This window comes from Struthio camelus, chromosome 1, assembly GCF_040807025.1.
Source record: "Struthio camelus isolate bStrCam1 chromosome 1, bStrCam1.hap1, whole genome shotgun sequence".
NCBI lineage: Eukaryota > Metazoa > Chordata > Aves > Struthioniformes > Struthionidae > Struthio > Struthio camelus.
The window spans coordinates 136113745-136135400 of record NC_090942.1 but is presented as its reverse complement, the minus strand read 5'-3'; the positions used below and the strand labels follow the sequence as shown (position 1 = coordinate 136135400).

At 39.1% G+C, this 21656-nt stretch overlaps 1 protein-coding gene across 2 annotated transcripts in view; it reads left to right on the top strand.

The window, feature by feature from the left end:
- Positions 1-21271, top strand: part of SMS (spermine synthase) — a 61036-nt gene extending 39765 nt beyond the window's left edge. The window contains exons 10-11 of one of the 2 annotated variants that reach the window (XM_068917990.1): positions 9400-9562; positions 18992-21271. In XM_068917990.1, coding sequence (XP_068774091.1) covers positions 9400-9525 — 126 coding nt within the window. In that variant the 3' untranslated portion in view covers positions 9526-9562; positions 18992-21271. Of the gene's footprint in view, positions 1-9399; positions 9563-12751; positions 13155-18991 lie in introns of those variants that run through there. The other variant, XM_068917980.1, reaches the window with a different exon arrangement.
- The last annotated feature ends 385 nt before the right edge of the window (positions 21272-21656 follow it).

Here is a 21656-nt window from a genome sequence, read left to right as displayed (position 1 = left end):
CTGAAAATGAAATAATTGCTAGTGGGTTGGTGACATGGAAGCAATACAGATTGTGGCGGTCTATAGAGTGTTACAAGAAAACAGTCAAACACCTCAGGCTGCTGCGTAACTGGCTGCTGCATTCTGGTCCCATTCAATATACTTCCCTGTGGAGTTCTAGTTACTGTTCACAGCCTAATTGAGAACTAATTCAGCCTTCTGTGTGTGACACTGATTGATATAGCTTTGAACTTTCAGAATTTTTTCCTATTTTCTTAATTATTATTAATGTTTGGTAATATGGTATGCATTAACGAGGAAGAAGGTTCCACTTGCCAACTGGTTACATAATGATGCGTCTGATTAATTGATTTAAAACCAAGTTCATCAGAGCTTCAGTGCACAGAAATAATCTGTTTTTGACATAATTGTGTTGAGCAGGTGGCATGATGGCTTGCCTTTTCATCTGAAGGAGATGACAAAATGGATGGTGCTGTTGCTGAAACTGGCTCTGAGTCTGTCTGCTTCTGCACAGTTGATGGGTTTTTCTAAAGAATATTGGCAGACCATAGACTTTGATTAGATCTTGCAGGTTATAACGCGGGTGCTCTATTTTTAGGATGCCTTGTGCATCTGAGAATTTTTAAGAAAAGCTTCCTCTGATTTGTATCCCTCATTGCAGTGGAAACCAAAGTGAATGAGGAATGGTGTCTACACCTGGACCTGAGAGCTGAGAAGTGCTCCTGGACCCACAGTTTAGTTACCCATTCAGTGTTTATATGAAGAGACAGGAAAATCTTGCATTTCCTCTATTTAATTATTTCTTTATTTTTCTAAGCCCATCTCTTCCTGGAAACGTGGAATAAAAGTAGTTAATCCTGATGCCTGTAGAACTGCATTAATGCATTGCATTGCAATGATATCAAGTTGGCTGTAAGTTTCACTGACGGAAGTCCTAACGCTTTATTATGAAATCACGCTTTTTTATAGCAGGATGATTTCTTTTCCATTTGCAGCTCACGTCATGAACATAGATCAGGCAAATATTTTGTTTAGCTAAACTAGTATCTTTGCTTGTTAGCAGTCATCTTTGTATTTCAGACACTCATGCTTGCAGTGTGTACTATAGCATTTACAGGTCATAAATTGCCTTGAGTTTTGGTGGTGCTAATAATTCTTGTACAACTGGGACGTGCCTCTCCCAAACCTGCATGTATGGCTTTGCTTGAAATCTGGCTGGCAGGCAGGCAAGTAGAAGTGCTGATACAAAATTTGCTAAAAATGCTGAGGGACACCCTAGTAATTCCAGGAGCATGTTAGACCAGATACCTGAAGGCAACAGTGAACTAAACAAGAAGTTACACTGTACGGAGAAGGTGAAGACGACTGAGGTGGTTTTCCTGTTTTGTGTGGGAATGTTTGGTGGGGGGGGGGGGGCGGGGGGGGGCAGTGTTTTTTTTTTTTTTTTTTTTGCTTTGGCAAAAGTCAAACTCAACAATTGTATAAAAGAGAGGCAGGATTTAAAAACCCATGTGTGTTTTTGACTGAAACACGATTTCAGTCCAATCAGTCAACAAGATCGGTGTTTTCGTAGGGTCATGATTTCCCAGAATAGGTTTGTCAATAGCAGTTTCTTTCTTTGCATGTTATTCTAATGTTTAACCTGATTGTCTCCTTGGGATGCCCAGGTGTGGTGCTCAGAGCAGTCACAAAATGCTCGTGCAGGACGCGATTGGTGTTTTCATGGGATTGGTAATTGCCCCTGAAATACAACCATGATGTTATGAACAATGAGAGAAATCAGAAGATAGCTACTTTGTTCTAAGTAAATGTAACTTACCTAGTTATGCTTCTCCTTTGAGACTTTCAAAATAGCTTTTTTAGCAGCGGTTTCTTTCTTTGCGTCTCACTCTAATGAATAACCTGATTGTTCTCTTGGGGTGCTGAGGTGTGGTACTCAAAGCAGCCTCAAAGTGCTGGTGCATAACATCCTTCCTCCACTAGGTGGAGACTGGTAACTAATATTAGCTAGCAGTTTAGAGAGAGAGACTGCCTGCAAAAGGCTTTTCAGACTATTTATTTGCATTCCTGAGGGATACAGGAACATATGTGCCCAGTTTTATGATGAAGGAGAGGCTTTTTTTGCTTGTTTCAGCTCTGGAGAGATAGAAAGGACGATTTATAGATCCCATTCTCTCTTGCTTTAAATCTGTACTAAGTATTTTGGAAAAAAAAGCCTCCATAATTGCTCTGCACATCCACAAATAATAGTCACAGTGAGAACAAAACCTTGTACGTTTGTGTGAGTGGCAGCCTTGTTTTTCACGTCTGTGCTTTTTTAGCTACGTCATCTACCGTGATAGTCTTGCAGTCTACATAGAATCTGGATTTCTAATGTAGAAAGACAAGTGAGCCTCAGGACCTTTAACCTACAGATTTCGCAGCCTTGTCTGTGTGCTGAGAGTCAAGGCCTGTTTGTGAAAACTGGGAGCTGGACATAGTTCCAGTGCACTCATACTGTTGTGGGGCTTGCTACATTTCTCCTTCTGAAGCTGGTGCTTCATAGTGCTTGGTTATATAATCTGGGTCTGGTTCGGTGAAATACTCAGTGCTGCCCTCTCCAAGGGGAGCCGGTTACGATGGCAGGTCCTCGGTAACTGTGAGTCAGTGGATATTCTGGCACTTGGTATGTCCTGAGATCCAGTTTCTTCCCTTCTGGACCTTCCTGCTGGGGTGTTTCTGAACACATTGCACATTCTTATGTTAGTGCACTTTCTGAAAGCTAGTATGGTTTTTAAGATTGCCAAAGTGATTTTTAACTTTACTGGGATGTATACTTTTAAATACATACACGACTGGTGTGGTACATATTTTTTGCTCAACTACCACAATCCTGCACCTTCCCCATACCACCTCAGGATTGTCCTAATCGCTATGAAACTATACTTTGCAAGATGCCCAGACTGGTTGTAAGGTTGTCGATATCTGTCAGTTTTACATTTGGTTATCTGCTCTTTTGGACAGCGTGTAATTATGAAAATGTTTGTTTTTTTCTGTGCTGAATTTTTGTTCTGCTGATCTAATCCTTTGAGGTTGAACAGGCTATCATTTTCAGCCTGTTCATGAAGGAAGACCTTAAAAATACCTCTATACAAGAATTTTCTCCTTCCTAGTTTGGGTAGAAACTTTCTCAGGACTGCTCATGGGTTCGCGTTCCAGTAAACAGTGCTAATCACCAGTGCAAAGGATCAGATTTCTGCCCACGACACACACAGCCTTCCACCAAGCTGTTGCTTCCTGACTGCTCTCTAATACAGCGTGGCCTGCCCTGTAAGTGTCCAGACCGCCGTGCTGTTGCTCCATAGTTACAGTCCTTTTTTTGGCTGCTGTGTGGGTTTTGTAATTAGCACTTCCACAGAGGGAGCAGGATTCTCCTTGAGTGCAACGTGAAAGGAGGCTGGAAAAGCTGGTGCCTATGTGCGTGGGTGTTTGCACGCACACCTGTGTGATTTCTTGGCAGTTTGCCCCTTCAGAATTTTTATTCCAGGCGTTTCTTTGTGTTACTATGAGTTCAGTTTTAAATTAATTGATCATTTGGCCAGTGGAGACTTCTTCAGTCCACTTGCCTCCACTGCCTTTTTAAAAACCATCCCTGCCACACAAAGCTCACACCTAGCTTTGAGAGGTCTTTCAGGCTCTCAGCTTCTCCTCACTTCTTAGTCGTGCTGAAGCGAGGAAGGAATTAAACCTCGGCCACATTCAATTCCTTCCCTTGTCATTACAAAATAAAAATACAAAGCCATGTTAAGTTTAAACCAACCATCCAAACCCCTTCCATAGTACACGGTCACAAATTATATCCGGTAGCAATGACGTGTAGGGTTGAGTATAAGAAATTGGCAAGCACGAGAGACCTTTCCATCTACTTTCAGATCACTGGTTGACTTCCTAAGGTCATAGGAAACATAGAGGCCCGAATTCAACCTAGACAGTTGATAGACACATCCCCTTTGTAAGTGGTTTAAGTTAACTAGAACTAGTACGGTTTTTTAAACCTTTTTTTTTTTTAAACTACTTTAACTGATTGGCTTTTATTGTCTGCGCAGAAATGTATTTATTTTACAGTAAACATGTAGGCAATCTATTATGCTGCAGAAACCTAGAAATGAAAGCTGGGTTACTACAGAATTCATGCCTTATGTAAGCTGAGAAATGGTATTGGGAGAAAGGCATGAGCTGTCAAAATATGTACAAGGGAGGGGGCAGTTAAAATAAACATGTTATCTAACTGATCACTGTAGTGCGTTCTGGGCATAGTTCCCTGGATCATGTTTTAGTGATGCAAGAGTATTTCAATGTGATTGGCAGAGGCTCTTAACTTAAGCCTGTAGGTTTTAGTTGAACTCAGTTAATAAAGCTGTTTGTGTTGTCTTTTTGAAAACTGCTAATAGGGATTTTTTCTGGATATCACTTTCTTAATATTAAAATAAGTTCATCTAAGTTTTGTAGAGCTGGTAGTTGTCGTTTTTTGTTGGGTAAAACGAGCTAACTTAAAAATTTATATACTCCTATGCTGCGTGGCCCTAAGGAGGTAAGGTTAACAGAACACTGTCAAGTGGAATATGCTTCACCTTTGGGGACGGTCTTGGCTTGGAGATTGGGGGCCTGATGATGAGTAAAAATTGCTTATTGGCAGGTTTCGTTGTTTTTTCCTGCACTTGGTTTACCACATTGTCTGCAGTGATTTCTCCCTCTCTGAGGAAGGGAGAGAGGAGAGAATACTGGAAGGGCAGTCTGGGGATACGTAACTGTAGATACTTTTATCTCACTATATCCTTCCTATTAAACTTCCTCCATAATGGTGGTATGCTCTGTAAATTACCTAGCAATATTTTCTATTTACGATTCAAATTGCACACACAGGTTGGTGGTTTTGGGGGTTTTGTTTTATTTTTTGTTTACTTTTGCATTCAATCTGATGTTGAAACAAAATTATATGCTTGGTGAAGGGTGGCTGAACCAAATAACTGCTACAGTGTCCTGGATAATAATAGGTTACTAAAGAAGTACTGCAGTAGTCTCTTCAATGTTGTGCTTTATTCTGTTGTTCTGAGTTAGTGTTCATCTGTTACCTTTTTGCGGGCCTCAGAATTCTATTTTCTGATACTTATGCTGTCTTAAGCCAAATACAGTATAGTTAATACAAAGCATGTGATCATTCTTTACCGAAAAACCAAGTACACGCCTGTCAATGGAATAGGAAAATTATAATCAAATTCATGTTTTATGCCTACTTTCTTGAAGGAACTTTCAGGAATGTGAAACTCAGTGTATAGGATTTTTTAAGTTTTTCCATATGTGAAAACTTGAGCATAATGTAAAAAATTCAGAGGAAAAACAGTAGGATGAAATTTCTTTTCGCTTGCTCTAGAAATATGAATGTTTTTAATGCAGTAGAGAAAATAGTGTAATTCCCAAAGTCAAAATATGCTTTATGCACTTTGTTTCTACTTCTCATCTGATGTTGCTATATAGAAAAAGCAGTGTTGAGTAGGAGCTGTTCAGGCAGATTTTTTCAATAAAATCTCTGCTCGTTTCAGCCCTTGCCCCTTATTCATGTTTGCTTTTATATGCACAGGTGTGTCTGGTCAAACTCATCTTATTTCCTTGAGAATTTTAACTGCTTTTCAGTTGTGTTTATGTATCATGCACTTAATTATTTTAAGGTGGTTTAAAAAAATCTGGGAGTGCTGAGAAACAGGAATTGAACAGTAAAATGCTAATTTCTTAAAGACGGTTATCTTGGAGTTCAATATTGCACAATATGGGAGCAGAACAACTTATACATGTGAAAAGTAGGTATTGCAGATGTTTTGAAAGTGTTAAATAAATCTTTTGTTCCTGTGGTCCTGTAGAACTTGACCTCAGTTTCAAGTTAGGGGACTTAAGGTCACAACTTATTGGATATTTTAAGAGAGTTACAACTTCCAATTAAATCTAGCTCTTTTTTTCTTAGTTGAACCATCTGCGTTCTTTCATAGTCAGATGCAAGTCATGCACATTTTCTGAGGACAGGAAGGGACAAGATACCTTGTTCAAAAAACTTATATATGTGCACACATTTCCAAAAGTTGTTCAGAGCAGAGAGGAGATCCTGCCGTGCCGTAGGGAAACTCTGTTGCTGTAGGCTTTATTTCTCTTGTCTTTTTCTTGCAAAGTTCAGGTTATTTAAAGATCAAAAGCAGTACTCCGCTAGGGTTATGCTAGAAGGCTTTTGGCCTCTGCAGTCATGGCCAGAAGGAATTGTTCTTGAAACCAGGAAGTTAACTGTGCTAGTAGATTACTGTTTCTTTCATTACATTTTTGACAGATTTGAGTAGACCGTCTTTTGTCTTAAGGCATATATTCCTACTATTAAGACTAATATTACTGTGATCTAAGATAAATAATAACTTTTGTGGCTTAGGTCTCTTGCTAACCTTTTGGGAGACTTTGCCTTGTATGCTCGGTTACTAGAAATTGCGTATAGATTAGTATGCAGGTTCCATTTTTTGTCTTCTATGGTAAATGTTGTTCCTCCACTAGCAGTGATAAACTACGTGTGATGAAAGGTGAGGTCTTTCGGTGGTAAGAGTAACCCTGGAGAAATGATAGCTGATGCTTCTGTTTCTACTGATTAGAAATCGGAATAAGAAAATAGGTTTCATGACTCGGTAAAGGTAAAAGACACTCGTACCGTAAGTTAATAGAGAGCTCATACCGTACGTTAATAAAAGCTGACCATTAGGAAAGGATGGAGACGAGCATGTCTCGTGAAGCTATGTCTTCCTGCCACACAGATTACCAGATGTACATGTATTGTGTGGTTGGGGTAGGTTCACCATGGTCATGTAACTTGTTGTTCCTGTGTAGTGTGAAGCATGGTTGGACATTGAAGTCTACAGATTGAGGTTCATGGCCCTCGTGAGGGGGGTGAGGGAAAAAGCTTACAGATCGGTTTGTCTGGCTATGGCTTGCTCTCTCCCTCCTCTTCTCTTAAGGACATCACTATGGGCGGAAAGCAGGGTGTTAGGTAGGTTCTCACAGCTGTTCCCCACTGCCCTTTTTCACAGGGTTTTCTAGGACTTCCATTTTTACACAACTGGCGGCACATCTGATGCCTTTATGACTGTGTAATGGCTCACATGTTAGATGTAAGGTAAAGGGAGCATTTCCAAAAAAGGGCTTGGACCTTTTTTGAAAACTTTGAAATTCATGGCCACGTGAATTGACAGTGCCTGCAGCTTGCTTCCTTGTCCCACATCCAAGAGACCCTTAGGGAAAATAAGATGGCCGTGGCTGGGCAGTAGCAGAGCAAATGGGTTTGTGTGATAGACTCTGTGGACTGGCTATATCACAGCACTTAGAAATGGTGGCATGACAAGGAGAGTGCTTTTTCTTGCACAAATGGCCTTTTCTAGATCTCATCTGAATAACGATGATGTCTTGTCTCTGCTGTGCTGCAACAGAGATACGTTCGTGTTTGGCGGGTCCTCATTCAGTGTCTCGTGCATGGAAAGCAACAGCTCAGACATCTGGAGACCACGCAGTCGTGATTATATTCAACTTCATAATAAATCAGTGTTCCAATAATTTGTGAGCGTTGGCCACACTCTTCTAAGAGCCATTGGCTAAAGTATCAGCTAGTCTACTTAATTATCTAGAAGAAAGGAAGCAAAAAGAAACACTCCTTTTTTTCAGCAGTGTGGTGGTTCTTTTGTTCATTCTTTTTGGTGGGCAGGAGTGAGTTAAGTAGAAGATACAGCAAGGGAGATGAAAGCACAGCAGAACAGATGCTCAGAACCGGGTGGGGAATTACCCTGCATTGATAAGGAGAGGGAAGAAATACACTCCGTGTAAGCTCCCTGTATCTCATTCGTGGGTGTACAGGATCCAGGAAAGGGAGAAGAAGAGAGGAAAATAACAGGCTTTCACCTGTGAACTCCTCTTATGACTGGGGAGAAAAGCTGTAGTGAAGATTTACTGGCTGCTTGGAGAAAGGTTCAGATCCTCCTGGAAATTCTTTGAACCAGCCAAATTATTTCGGTAGACGTTCCTTTTCAGACTGAGCTCTGTAATGTGCGCCTCATCTGATGAGAGTTTGTAGTCAAATGACAAGTGTAAAGTGTCATGATGAAAAATCTGCCAGTTCTTTTTGGTCATCTTGTTTCATTCATAATTAAAAGCAAACTAACAATTTTGTGTATTCCTATAAGAAAATACCAAAAACAAAAACCTGAACTTTTTATTGCTACAAACTTCAACTTTTTATTGCTATCCTCTCTGTTGGTATGTGGAGAATGCTAGCTCAGATTAAGTGGTTTAATTTAGTTTGTTGTAATCTATGTAGACTATCTGGATTTTTTTGTCAATGGTGCCCTGCTTAGTTTGCCTACTAATATTGTCACTTTTCATAGGCGTTTTGAAAAAAGATGGTGAAGAAGACGACCAGAGGCATTGTGCCTGTCTATCTATGCTTAAATAGGTAGTTCTTACAATTAACTTAAAATTGGCAGAACTTTAAGTTTAAATACTGCTTTTTTTGTTTACTGCTCTGTAGTTAGTGGTCTCAAGTACAGATTTCAGTATTATGCTGGGGTGGGGGGAAGGTCTCTCTGTTTCTTGGTGTTCAGAGGGCTGGCTCACTCTTACCCTTAAATTTTCAAAACAGGTGTATGGTATGTTATGGTATGGTGCCAGCTATATATGGATAGCCATATATACCTATATCTTACTAGAGCTTTCAATACATGGGTTGCCTGTAAGGACATTTTAAAACTTTTACTTGTTGGTGCTCAACTTTGGACAAGGTTCGGCTTGTAAATGAGAGTTGCATTTTTTCCCTCTCTCCAATTATGTGGCCTACAGCCAGCAGAACTTGGTTAATAATCTGATTTGTTTTGTCATATGGAAGAATCAGTTTGAAATTAATAGGTTATGGGGTTTTTTTATGTTGCTTTTTAATACTGTAAAACCTAGGCAGTGTTAAGTAATTGAGAAAGTCTGAGTGTTGTAATAAGTGTTTACTAATATATTTAAGCAATCGTAAAGAAAATGGTTATTGAGTAGATGTCGCAGGTAAACAACACGTGGTGGTCTGTTTTAACTGGAAGCCCTGATGTAATGGCTGCTTCTGCTAAGGAGAAGATGGATAATCCCCCCTAGACTTAGTCTTTCATGGAAAGATACAAATTGTTGTTTCCTGTAGGCTAAATGAAGACGAGCTGTTTGATATATGCCTTGTGAATACTAAATGTTAAGAACAGGAGGTATGTGGTTCTGAAGTATATGGAGCCTTGCGTTAATGTCTAAACGTATATATTCCTCTGTGACTTTGTTTATATATTTGATTACAACTGGAACTTTTCTTTTTTCCTTCAGGGAAACTGTATCAATCTGACCGATGCCTTGACTCTGTATGAAGAACAGCTCAGCAGGCTTTATTGTCCTGTGGAATTTTCAAAAGAAATTGTATGCGTTCCCTCCTACATGGAATTGTATCCTTAAAGACTAAAAGGGGTGGAGAGTGCATATTAACAAATAAGTGAGTCTAGGCTGCTTGGAGGTAACAAATTCAAGTGCAAGAAGGCAGATGTTGTTTTTTCATAGTAAATGAACGACTGTAGTTTTATTTTGAAGGTGATGACTGCAGTAATTATTTTATTTTTAAAGGTGCCATAAATTCAAAGGTGCTGAGATGCTCAGTACCTTTCAAGATCGTGCCATGTTTTGCTTAATTTTTTTGAGTGTTGTCGAGTGTTTTGTTTCTGCAGTGCAGGATAATCGGTATAATAAGAATAATGCTGCCTGGGAGTTCTGGCAGAGCTGTGCCTTGTTTGTCTTCTTTCATGGAAAAAACAGACTAATCTCATAGACAGAGTAGCATGAACCAGATCATCAGATATTCTGTGATAGATCTATTCTTGACCATATGATTCAAACTAGGTATTAATGGAAAAAAAAACCCAGATTCGTAAAAGCCATTATGAGCAATACTAAAAAAATCTTCTAGATGTAGTGAATAGGCACATTTCTTTGCAACAAGTGAAAGAAGAACCTCTTGCCAGTCTTTTCTATTTTTCTTGTTATCCCCACTCCTAAAAATATTCCTTTAGAATTTCTTCACTTTATGGGTAATAGATAAGTTATACAAGGAGTTAGAATTTATGTCTTCAAGTAATTAGCTCTAGAAAGACATTTTGATCAGCTGTGGGATGGTTCTGCTGGCTCCATGTGCCTTAGATGTTGCATTACTCTTTCATGTGATCTCCCTGGAACTAACTCTACAGGGTAACGCCTGCTCTAGCTTTCCGTTTCCTAACAGAAAAAATCTTTCCAGAATCTTCTCACTCGCAATATGTTAGGCCTGTGAAACCCTGAAACAGTCTTTCTTCTATTTTGTGGGCTCATTTATCTTTTTTTTTTTTTCTCCTATCTCTAATCTTGATATACTCTCTAATGTTGCAGCTTTCTGTTCTGGAGGCTGTACTAACCACTTCTTCTATTAGAAGGAACAAGCTTCCCTCTAGTTCTCATTCTTATCGTATCACCAGTGAAATTCAGATTTCATATGAAAACATTTCCAAGACAAAAAAGTAAGGGTGAAATGAAGTGCATATGAAGCAATTTACTCTGGCAGCTTACCTTGCAGATATACTTTGTTAGTTATCATTGTTTTTAATTACAAATAACCATGCCTTAATGCAACACGTACAATGATTTGAATTATGCGTTCTCAGGAAGTTCTCTAAATATTTATTGCATTGTTTATTCGGATATAGGGCAAAATGTTTCTAAGCGAATTGAGTGGGATATGCTACTTCATTCCTTTGGAAAATAAACGTTTCTAGTAAGCTAGCATATATGAAAGTTAGTAATAAAATTTTTTAAACTGGCAATTAAATCAGCATAATTAGATTAACAGTGAACAGCTCTTAAAGAGAAACAGAGCATGTTTTAGTTCACTGTTTCTGACTGCACTGGCATCCTATGAGATAACAATATACAAATAGGAATGTTAAAGAGGAAATAATCTTGATGACTTCAGATAAGCCTATAGCAAAGTAAGATGCATAGTAACGAAACCCTTGTTTATTTGTTTAAGTTGGTCTTAGACCTCTGATGTGCTTTTACCTGCATTTCAAGTAACAGGTGTTACCACCTTTCTTAAAATTTGAGAGACTTCCAAACAGGAAGCATACATCTGAATGGGAGATTATACCTAAATGCTGTTTCACAAGTGACTGTGAAATGCAATTGTTTACAGTAATATTGTGACAATTAAGAAGATGCCTCTCTTTCTCTCTCAATGTTGTGATATTCATTTAGTTCTTGGAACCTGTGAGCCATCAAACTATTCTTATGCAAATGCTAATTTTCATAATCTAACCGAAAATTAGCTGCATGAATACCTGAATGCAATCAAAATACTGACCTGGGTTGTTGCTTTTTATTGTTACGTATTTTGCATACTTCCAGAATTTGAATTCCAAGTAACAGTTAAACACGGAAGCAGTGTTTACCAGTGTTGCAGTGGGGATCATCTGAAATTCATGTAGCTATCGACACAGAAGCTAACTCCCTATTTTAAAGAAGGCATATATGTCACTGAGGTCACCACTGAGACCCTGTGATGAACATTCAGGATCCCATCTGGAGTATATATGACTTCACTGTGTAAACAGAAGAGCATATATCTTTATGCGGTTTTACTTTGGTTGTACTAATCTATAAATCATAGAAAATGTGCCTTACTCACAGCTGTTGCAGTAATTCTAAAAATGAAAGTGATGTTCATGTCTCACCCTCCTGTCTGCTCCTCAGGAAGCACGAGGAGTTAGGTAGCTCTGCCTTCTTTCACATGCCCAGAATGACAAGAGAACTGGGAGCTCTTGAGGATCGGTTATCTGAGCTGCTAGGGACCCTTGGTTTGGGGATGGCTGCTGTAGGATTGTGCTGAAGGTGGATCCGTCTGCACCAAAGTGGGGGGTGGCGCGTGGTTAGAGTGCGGTCGTAGCTGTCAGCAGCTGTTACTTGCTTCCACCTCCAAGTCTGCACAACGCAAAGGGCCACTTATTAAAAATAAGTGCTCAGGAGCCTTAGGCCAACACCACAGAAGCTTATAGAGAAACTTGGGCAAAATTCAGATGTATCTGTTTAAGTGAGCATTCCAGAGAAACCCTACTGAGGCATTTAAGAGACATTAGGCAGTTAAATCTTTGCCCAGTAAAGTATCTGGACACTTAGTGTTCTGCTTCTGAGCATCTTAGTGTTGCATCTGATCATGCCTGCAATTAGGATTTGCAAGTTAGCAAGCTGGAGGTCACTTTCCTATTCCAACTTGCCACTTTACAATCAAGAAGATGAGCCAGAGGGATCCCAGTTCAGTGGACACCTGATCAAAGACCTGGAGTTTTGATTGCTCCTTCCAAATTGTTTTTGTAGTTCATTTAGTGGTTGCAATGCAAAATGCACAGCCTGACTCTGCAGTAGGGATTAGAATCAATGGGCTTGCAAAGGACTTCAATTTCAGCGAAAATGAGGTGCTCTTTTGAGTTGCTGAGCGAAAAAAGAAGGTCCACAGAGGTTTCACTTTGAGACTTTTACCTACCTCATCGTTATGAGCTACCGGAAGTTTCCAAAATGGAAATATAAGTGAAAAGAACTACTTCCACTTTAACTATGTACTACACACATTGTTTTTTTTTTTTCCTTGACTGTTTGTTTTTTCTAGATGGGTGTTCTACAGTATTTGGAAGAAACAAACGGAAGTCTGAACATCGAGATTTTTCAAGATTATCCTAAGCATACATGCTGCATGGAGCATATAGGCCTGCCACGTGCTGCATATTGGCATCTTGAACCTTTAAATTATATGCTGTAGATGATCCTGAAACTTAGTCATGCTATTGATTGTGAATTCTTTAAATGTTTTTTATTATTATTTTAATTTAAAAGCAAATGGAAAATGTATATTTTGATGAGCTGGGGTGTTATTTTTGAAAGTCAACTTAAAGATGAATAAGCAGCAAAACTATGTAGCTGCTGAATGCACTGAACCTTTAGAATGTGATCCTTTTTATTTTTTGTAGATCTTCACAAACTGATTGATTAAAAAAGACATCTTTAGCATTTCATCCCTGAGGGTGGTCCATGGAGTTTTTGTTTTTTGTTTTGTTTTCCCATCAAATTTTTATCTATGGTGCTTTTCGAGGATAGAGGAGTGGTTTTTTTGTTATGATTTTTAAATGAACGCTGCAGTGCTTCCACAGAGAGAAGGGCGGCAAAAGTTTAAAAAAAAAAAAGGGGGGGGAGGGGGAATCTTGTGAAAGGATACCCCAAATCCTTCATTAAAAAGGGAAGAAAGCTAATCTTAAATTTCGTTGATTTATTCTAGTGTCATTCATCATATTGCTGTAATCTCTTCTGCAGAAGAAGAATCTTTGATCTTTTGCTTCATGGTGTTCTTTAGCAGCCATACTGATATTTGGATTTTAATATGGATTTAACAGTAGGTTATAGAGCCACTTTGAAATCTATCAACGTGACAATTAATACTGATTTTTCCATCCCACCACAACGCAAAAAACTGAGTGTAATGAGGTCCCTGTGGTCATACATTCCTCAGCCTTATGGGAAGCACTGGGTTCTTGAAGAACAAAAAGTCCCTTAGGAGGGAAAAGAAAAGTGGATGTGATCTAGATTCATGTGCACCAGTATGAATGATTTGGAGCAAATACGTTTACTTCAGTAGAGTAAGTCCTGGCTGAATTGCTGCAAACTGACCATGTTGTGTGGGGCGCTTGCTCAATTAGATTCACGTTAAAACTCACTGGAAGATAGGTTACATTGTTGTTTTAGTTCTGAAAGATAAAACATTTTTCTTCAACTGTTTTTCATGTCTGAAAAGTTATATTTTTGTAAAAATGTGCTGTTTGCTAACTAAAACTTTGCTTTAAGGGTTTGAGAGATCCCACTTGAAAGAACGCAGGAAGAATATAACCTGTACATTTCCAAGATAGAATAAAATTTCCCTAAACACTAATCCTGAACCAAAATGATACTATCAATGAAAACAAACAAAACCACACACCCAAGATCTGTGTTGTTAAACAGTCAATAAAGAACTATTTTACTTTTTCCCACATAAAAACTGATGCTGAAATCGGAGTAGCGTGTTTAGAATTCCAGAGTGATATTGGAAAACTTGCAAAAATTGCCCTACGTTTGGTGTCTCGTTATTTTTGCGTGTACAGTTGTGCTGTTAAACTGCTTTCAGTTTGGAGCATCAGGAGAAATACTCTTCATTCTTACTGTTTTAAATGATTGCAGTCAGTGCTAATTCTTCAGTATACATTAGGCACAGTTGTTTCATGGCCTACAGCCTGTATATCCGTAACTACTTCAAAGAGCAGAGCCTCCCTCTTGAACAAGAGAATAGTCTTGCGTTTCCCCAAGTGTTTTAGCTGTTGTATCCATTCCAGAAAATGCCTTGAGACTATTGCCTATGGCCTAGTAGTAACCGCTAATGTATGATATGGGACTGCGATCAGTATATTGTGTAGGGTGCAAATTAATGCACATGTCCTGTAGACAGTTGTGTGTATCCTTAACTTTGCGTGCATGAATATTCCCGTTAATTCCGTATGTGATTACTCATATAGGTGGTATTAAGCACACAGGTGTTCACTAGGACAGGGCTTACAGGATATGCTTTCCTGAGTGAGCTTGATAGATAGAAATCAGGTACAACAATGGGTGGGTGGTAGATTTTTTTTGATATATTTTTTTTGTTTGTTCATTTTTGGAAACTTATGAACTGGAAGGTGATTAATACAGTTGCTGGCTTGCTGTACCAAGGCTAGCGCTTTTCTTTGGCTTAGATGCACAAAGCTGCCTAAACACAAAGATTTTGGGGATAGGGGGATGTTCTGTATCAGTTCCTTGAATGACCAGAGGACCCAAAACTTGGTGAATTAGGTTGTTGGTAGGTGGAGGGCAGCAGTGCTTGGAATTTTTTTCTTTTCATTTGTTACAGTGTGAAGAGAGACTGAGAAATTACTTTTTTCTTTTCTTCAGACCTTTTAATATAGTTTCTTTTAAATTGATAGATGTAGTATAAAGCAATTCAGCAAACACTGAATATTGCTATCCTATTTTTTTAAGTTGCTGAACTGATTCTGAGGAAATACATATGCATTGTTAGTTTTTATTTATTTGTTGCTGTAGAGAAAATTAAAAATAAAATTTTGTGATAGATTTTTCAAAAGCAAACTACGATAACTGATAGCAGTTTTTCATGTTTAAGGCCAGTTGGGAAATAGCTATGATTGCCGCCTGTGTATGCAAACAATTCCCAAGAAGTGATTGACGTGACTTTTTTTTTTAAATTATTCTTTGCACTAAATGCTGCTTCCACCTAGAAATGTGATTTAAAAATTTAAAAACCTGACTAATAGTAGTTTGTGCAAAGAGAAGATTGCTGGCATTGTATCTGCTGCATCAGTGCAGTGCACATGTTAAAATAAAGGTACGCTGTTCTTACTTGTGTGTTTGAATTGTTAAATACACCATAGATTCAGTGTTAAAATGACAGAATTAATGGGTATGAGACTGCTTACCGTTGTAACTCTTCCTCCATTTGTCACTTAACAAACGTACAAAGATACTTAATGGTCCTTCTGCTGAATATATCTTTTCTGCTTCTCACAGATTAGTTATTTCAATTCTTTACCACATAATATATTCTTAGATAAGACATTCTGTAGCATAGAACAGCATTTTGATGTTTGCAATGTGGAAGATCACTGATGCTTCACAGTGATTATTGCCTAGGACTATGGAATACTGCAGTGTTAAAGAATTTCAAGTTTTTCTGCTGGAGTAGCAAGGTGGCTTTACGTGCCTGTGTGACTCGTTGTGTGGCATAGAGAAAAGATAAGTTCAGAAGAAATAAATGAGGCATTAAGGAGGACACCAGCTTTGGAACAGAACTTTGAGGAAACGGGGAAGGACATGAGCAGGACAGGCAGACTGGAAAAGTTACTCTGGGATGTGATTCAGGGAGGTTATGTCAGACAATGAAAGACTGTGACTTCTAAGAAGATTCATTGTGGAGAGAGGTAAATTCCAGCTAACTGAACAGGAGAATATTTGCATCTGCCTTTCGTACAGTAATAACAAGTGGCTTGGTAGTTGGAGAAAAAGAAGGGGACAGGCTTAAATGTTTAAGAAAGAAGTCTCACATACAGACTTTTTAAGGGTAGGATGAGGAGCAATTTTAGAGCGCCTATATGCACAACAGGGAAGATGGGTATCTTTTGGGGTTCCACCCTGCCCACTCCCCTTTAGGGTTTAAGATGTTGACACGTTGCTGGAAGGAGCAAGCTGAGGCGACAAGTGGGAGGGAGAAGAGCACTCAATTTCTTATTTCATATTTTAATTTAGGAGTCAGAGACTGCAGATGATATTGCCTGAGGATAGTGGGAGGAAGTTTTCAGGCGTTGCCCACAGAGGAAAAAAGAAGTATTTGGAATTGTTAATGGAGATGCTGAAGGAGCAAGTGAGAGAAGAAGCAGCAAAGGAGATGAGTGCAGGAGTCAATTAATAGCATTGAGCACCATAGAAATGCAGGACAGAGTTAAGCCGTAGGCTTTAGGAAGAAAGAAGAAACGTGGGTGGAATGGAGATGGTGGAAGGGTGTCACAGGTGAAGTTCAGATAGTGGTCATAAGTACACTTTAGTGAACTTGAACTTCAGAGGCAGAAAGGGAGAAGCAGAAGGTAAGGAAAAAAGGGTGAAAGGTTTCGTATGTGGAAGCATTATGAGAAGTATGCTTCTGCAGTGCTAGAAAAATGTGAAGGACAGAAGGGATTCAAGAGCAAGACCAGTTAACATGGGAAGCAATTGGGAAAATGAGCCAGCAGGAGGAATGCTAAGTGAGGAGCACACAACAGATGGGGGCAAGAAATGTATCTGGAGATGTAGAATAGGCGTGCCAATTATACTGTCTAGTTTTTTCTCTATACATATCAAAGGGAGAACGAGTGGAGATTTGAAATGAATTTTTAACTGAGGAATTGCAAGATGACTTAACTATTTTAGGAGGAAGCAAACAATGCTGGTAGAAATGAAATGCTGACTAAAAGGAAGCTATTCAGAGTAAGGAGTGTTTAGTATAAACAAAATTTAAGATGAGTCAAGTAAATAAGTTCAAAGTGAATTAAAAATAAAGAAAAGGGAACTAGGTTATTTAACTGTGTCATGGGTTGGCATTGTGCATATGGAACGGAGGAAGGCAGGAGTGTACCAGTGACCTCTCTGCTGCCTTCAGTTCAGGGAATTGGGAAGGCAGGCCTGAACTGGCAAGTATATGAAAACAAAAAAGCATTGCTGCAGCCGATTTTTCTTAAATCTTGCTTGAGTTCAGAGTGCTATGACAACTTTATTGTGTGTTGTTTGAAATGACAGTAAATTTCATGACCACAGTGTTGAATAAAAAACACATTCAATGGGCCATATTGCCAATGCAACACTATTTGTATGATTTATTTTGAAAGACACAAAGACAAAAGTACTTGTTTTATTGATGTATAATGGAAATATCTTAGTGTTTGAGTAATCTTTGTATATACAAAGAAATTTTAAAACAACGCTTGCAGATGAAAATAACAAAGCTTACTATTTACGGCTTTGTGAAGCTTTTTAACTGTTAACTATCTAATATTCTAAAATATACTTCCTTATTTAATTTTTCTTTAGTTCATTATCACAGCTGATGCTTTTGCTTTTTATTTATCTTTCATTCAATTCCTTGTCTAAATGCTGCTCTTGAGCCTCACACTGGAACATGCTGGGAAATGCCTAACTAATGATTGACTTCTCTTGTAGTGCTTGTGTGTTCTCAATGATATTTTATAACCACTGATTAGTTATTTGGGGTGAAGGAATGACTGAAAACGAATTTTCAGGCAGGAAATTCTTAAAGGTACAGTATTTTAAAACCCCAGTGACCACTGACAGAAGACTTAAAGGCATATGCATTGACTTCTGTCTGAATTTTTAAAATAATGGCCTCCTTTCTGAAAGTTTTACCCATGCCAGGGAGTAAAAAAAAGTTTCTACTGCCATTACAAAATTCTTACCATATGTATAACAGGTAAATAGTAGGGAAAGGGAAGACATCTGCTCACAATCTCTGAAGTTCTTCTTAAGGTACACAGGCCTTAAAAACTTGCAGTCAAGATGTATCTCAAGTTAACTTTTTTCAGATTTTGTCCTTCTGCCTAGTGAAGCTGTTTTGTGCCTTTACCTCCATGGTGGATGGGCTCAGATTCCACACTTCTGGCTATGCAAAAGGGAGATTTCTCCCTTTTGAGAGCACATAAGGCTGCAGCAGAGATTAGGCAGCACTAAGGAAAGCAGAGACAACTCATCAAAACAAGAGTTTCATAGCACAAGATGTCCTGAGCTGCTGCAGGCATCAGGGGTTTTGGTTCTCTCCTGCTGCTTTTTCCCAACCATCAACTCATTGTTTTGCCTTTGCATCCTTATAACATGGGAGAGCAGGAAGCAAATTATCTAGTTTTTAGCCAGCCAAGTATAATTTCTGTGGTAATTTTGTTGCTGTTTAAGCAGCAGCTGAAGAGGTAGTCTATACTAACAGCCTTGAGAGTAGTTAAGTGGTTTATGGGTTAGCTGGAAAATACTCCTTAAGACCTGGGACAGTCTGGAGATAGAGTGGGGAGGGAAGGTAAAGATAGGCAGCCTCTCTGCTTCCTACACACTGGCATAAAAGCAAAATAAGTTGTGACTACAAGCTACCCCTACTCTGTATTTGTCATATGTAGTTAACAAGGGTACGCTCTGCTTTTCATGAAATATCCCCAGCAGTGGCTGTTGATTTGCTAACCTTGAGCTTTGGGCACGCTGCCATGCTTACCAGCTGTCTCATGTTGATCATTTGCCCTTGCAGGTACAAAGTGAGCTCAGGGAAGACGTCAACATTTGTTGAAGAGCTCATGATCTTTCTACCTGGGCAGCGCGAGACTGTTTTTCTATTACGTGCACTTTTTATAGTCCGAGACACTGCATGGAATATCCGCTATAGGAACTGTTCAAGGTACCTCAAAAGCAGAAAGCTAGCCCAAGGTAGCTGAAAATCTCATAATGCATGGGAGGTGAGGGCTAGCAGAAGGTGGACTGCAGTACGCTTATGGATACTAACCATTTGTTTCTCCTATGATGTACACAGGCATTTGCCTTAAAACTGACTGGGCCGTCACGTGCGTGTCTAATCCTGCAAAGTATCAGATGGCAGTGCCATATTCCAATGCCCCCCCACACCCTCCTTGGTAATATATGCCAGTTCTGACAAAAATAAGCCTTAATATAGGGCTATCTTGCAACTAGGATAGACCCAAAACCATCAGCACGTAGAATGCGAAGTCACTGTGCTTCATCGTTCCCAAGCTGTGTATATGCAGCAGGGCCCAGTGTCTCTTTTTTCTTTAAGCAATGACCACACATTGTAGGCTTGCTGTGGGTGCGGTTCTGTACATGGGCAGTAAGACCAGAGCACTCCAGGAGCACTTGGTGTATTGGGCCAACCCAGATTTGAGGTGTTGTGCTGTCCTAGGAATCCTCTTGCCCTTCTTGGAGTGTTGGGTGGATTGCACAGGTTTAGTAAAGTTAATCTATGCACATAAAATACATCTGGTGCTCCTAGGAAGCACAGAACAACTGTTTTGTATGCATAGTACATTCATGCTGCATAGGAATGATGACCGGGAGAGGGATAAAAAGGAAAGTGATGGCTGAGAGAAGGCTGCTATTCTCACCACAAGGGTAGTCCCTGCAGCCTGCAGCTTATTTCCAGATTCTCTGCTGGAAAGAGGGCGAGACAAGAGTGGATACTGGTGACTTGGATTGTTCTGGAGGACCCTATGCAAGCTGGGTGTGGAACACTTTTTAGCCTAGAAAATATGGTGGTACCTTAAATGTGAGTGACTGGGAAGACAGAAGTGAGAGAGGAATTATTTAGAGTGGTCTTGAAGGTACCTGGAGGAGGAGACTCATTAAAAATGAGTCCTAACCATTTTTAGGTTGTTAGCTGCTTAGCCTGGACACACGAGAATCCAACTTTTGGAAGGTTTGACCATAATCTGGAGTGTTAGTAACTGTATCAGATTCAGCTCAAGAGAGCAACTGGAGAGTTGAAATCTTGCAAAATCCTCCTGCATGTATTGTGTATTTTTGTTCCATGGTTTGTGTCAGAAATACCATGAGATAGCTTGTTCATAAGGTGGGCTTAACTATTAGGTTTGCTAGAAGGTATAGTACCGCTTGTCCCACAAATTTTTGCACTTCTATTTCTAAATGTGCTGCCAATAGAATATGCAGAGATATATGAAAATTTGTTAGCCACAGCTTCTCAAATGTCAAAAATATTTCACGTTTGCTTGACTGAATGGAGACATTTAAAAAATTTTACTGAAAACAGTTTCTTCAATCCTACAGCTGATGTGTGAAGGAGTTGCTGTGAAAGCATTTCTTCTGGTAGCAATGCCATGTAAACAATCCCACCCATCTTCTCTACACTCCCAATTCTTCATCCTTATCCTCTGAGAGAGTTGCAGCTCTTCTGTGCCCATGCGGTAAACCAGTATAGGTTAAAAATGAACCAGTAGAGAAATTAAAGTGAGGAGGGGAACTGATCTGACTTAAACTACACCGCTGAAATGAATGAATAAAAAAAATAGTTTGTGTTAAGACTGACTTATATGGCTTACTGTGTTGCCAGACAAACGACTGTACTGGCAAAACTGGCCATAGGAACTGGTGATGGCAGGCAGGGGAGGTGTTAGGTCTGAGGAGGGCAGGTGGATAGGGGAAAAATGTTTAAAATAAAGGCCTTAGGATCTTAGTTTAGACCTGCTCTAGCAATACAAGGGGAAGAATTGTAAGGAGAGCTATTCCTTGAATTTTTTTTTTTTTTTGAATTCATGCTATTGTTCCAAATTACATCTACTGAATTATTTGAGTCATCCAGAAGTTTCAAATAATACAATTTTTTGGAAGGAGTTAAAAGGTGATCCAGCAGTAAACATGCCACTTTAGTCTAATGGAAGTTATGAAGACTTGTCTGTGATTTGTGTCCATGTTCTGCATATAGCTTTTGTGGGTGTGTGCATTGTTTTGTAATTGTTGCTGTTCATACCTTCAAACTTTTCAATAAAATTTGATTTATTAGTAATCTAACTCTCTCAGTTCATTTTAGATAAATGGACTGATCATATATTTTCTGATGTTAGGTTAAAAATGATGATCATCCCACTCAAGTTTTAGATGCAGTTTCTAGCCAGGGTTTAGTTTTTAAAGAATACATGGACAACACCTATTTCACGCGATGTGAACTTTGCTATGTTCTTTAAAAAGAAATAAATATAAGACCTATCATTGCATTCTATTTCCACTGCACACCAAAATAGCAATGCGGTTTTAGATCCACGTCCAGAAGGAAAACCATTATAGGTTAAGTGACTTACAAAGGTGAGCACTTCCATACTGCTCAGTGAGCTACAGCTGGAAGAATGTGGGCCACAATGAAGCCTTTTAAGGTGGTTTCCCTAATCTAGCAG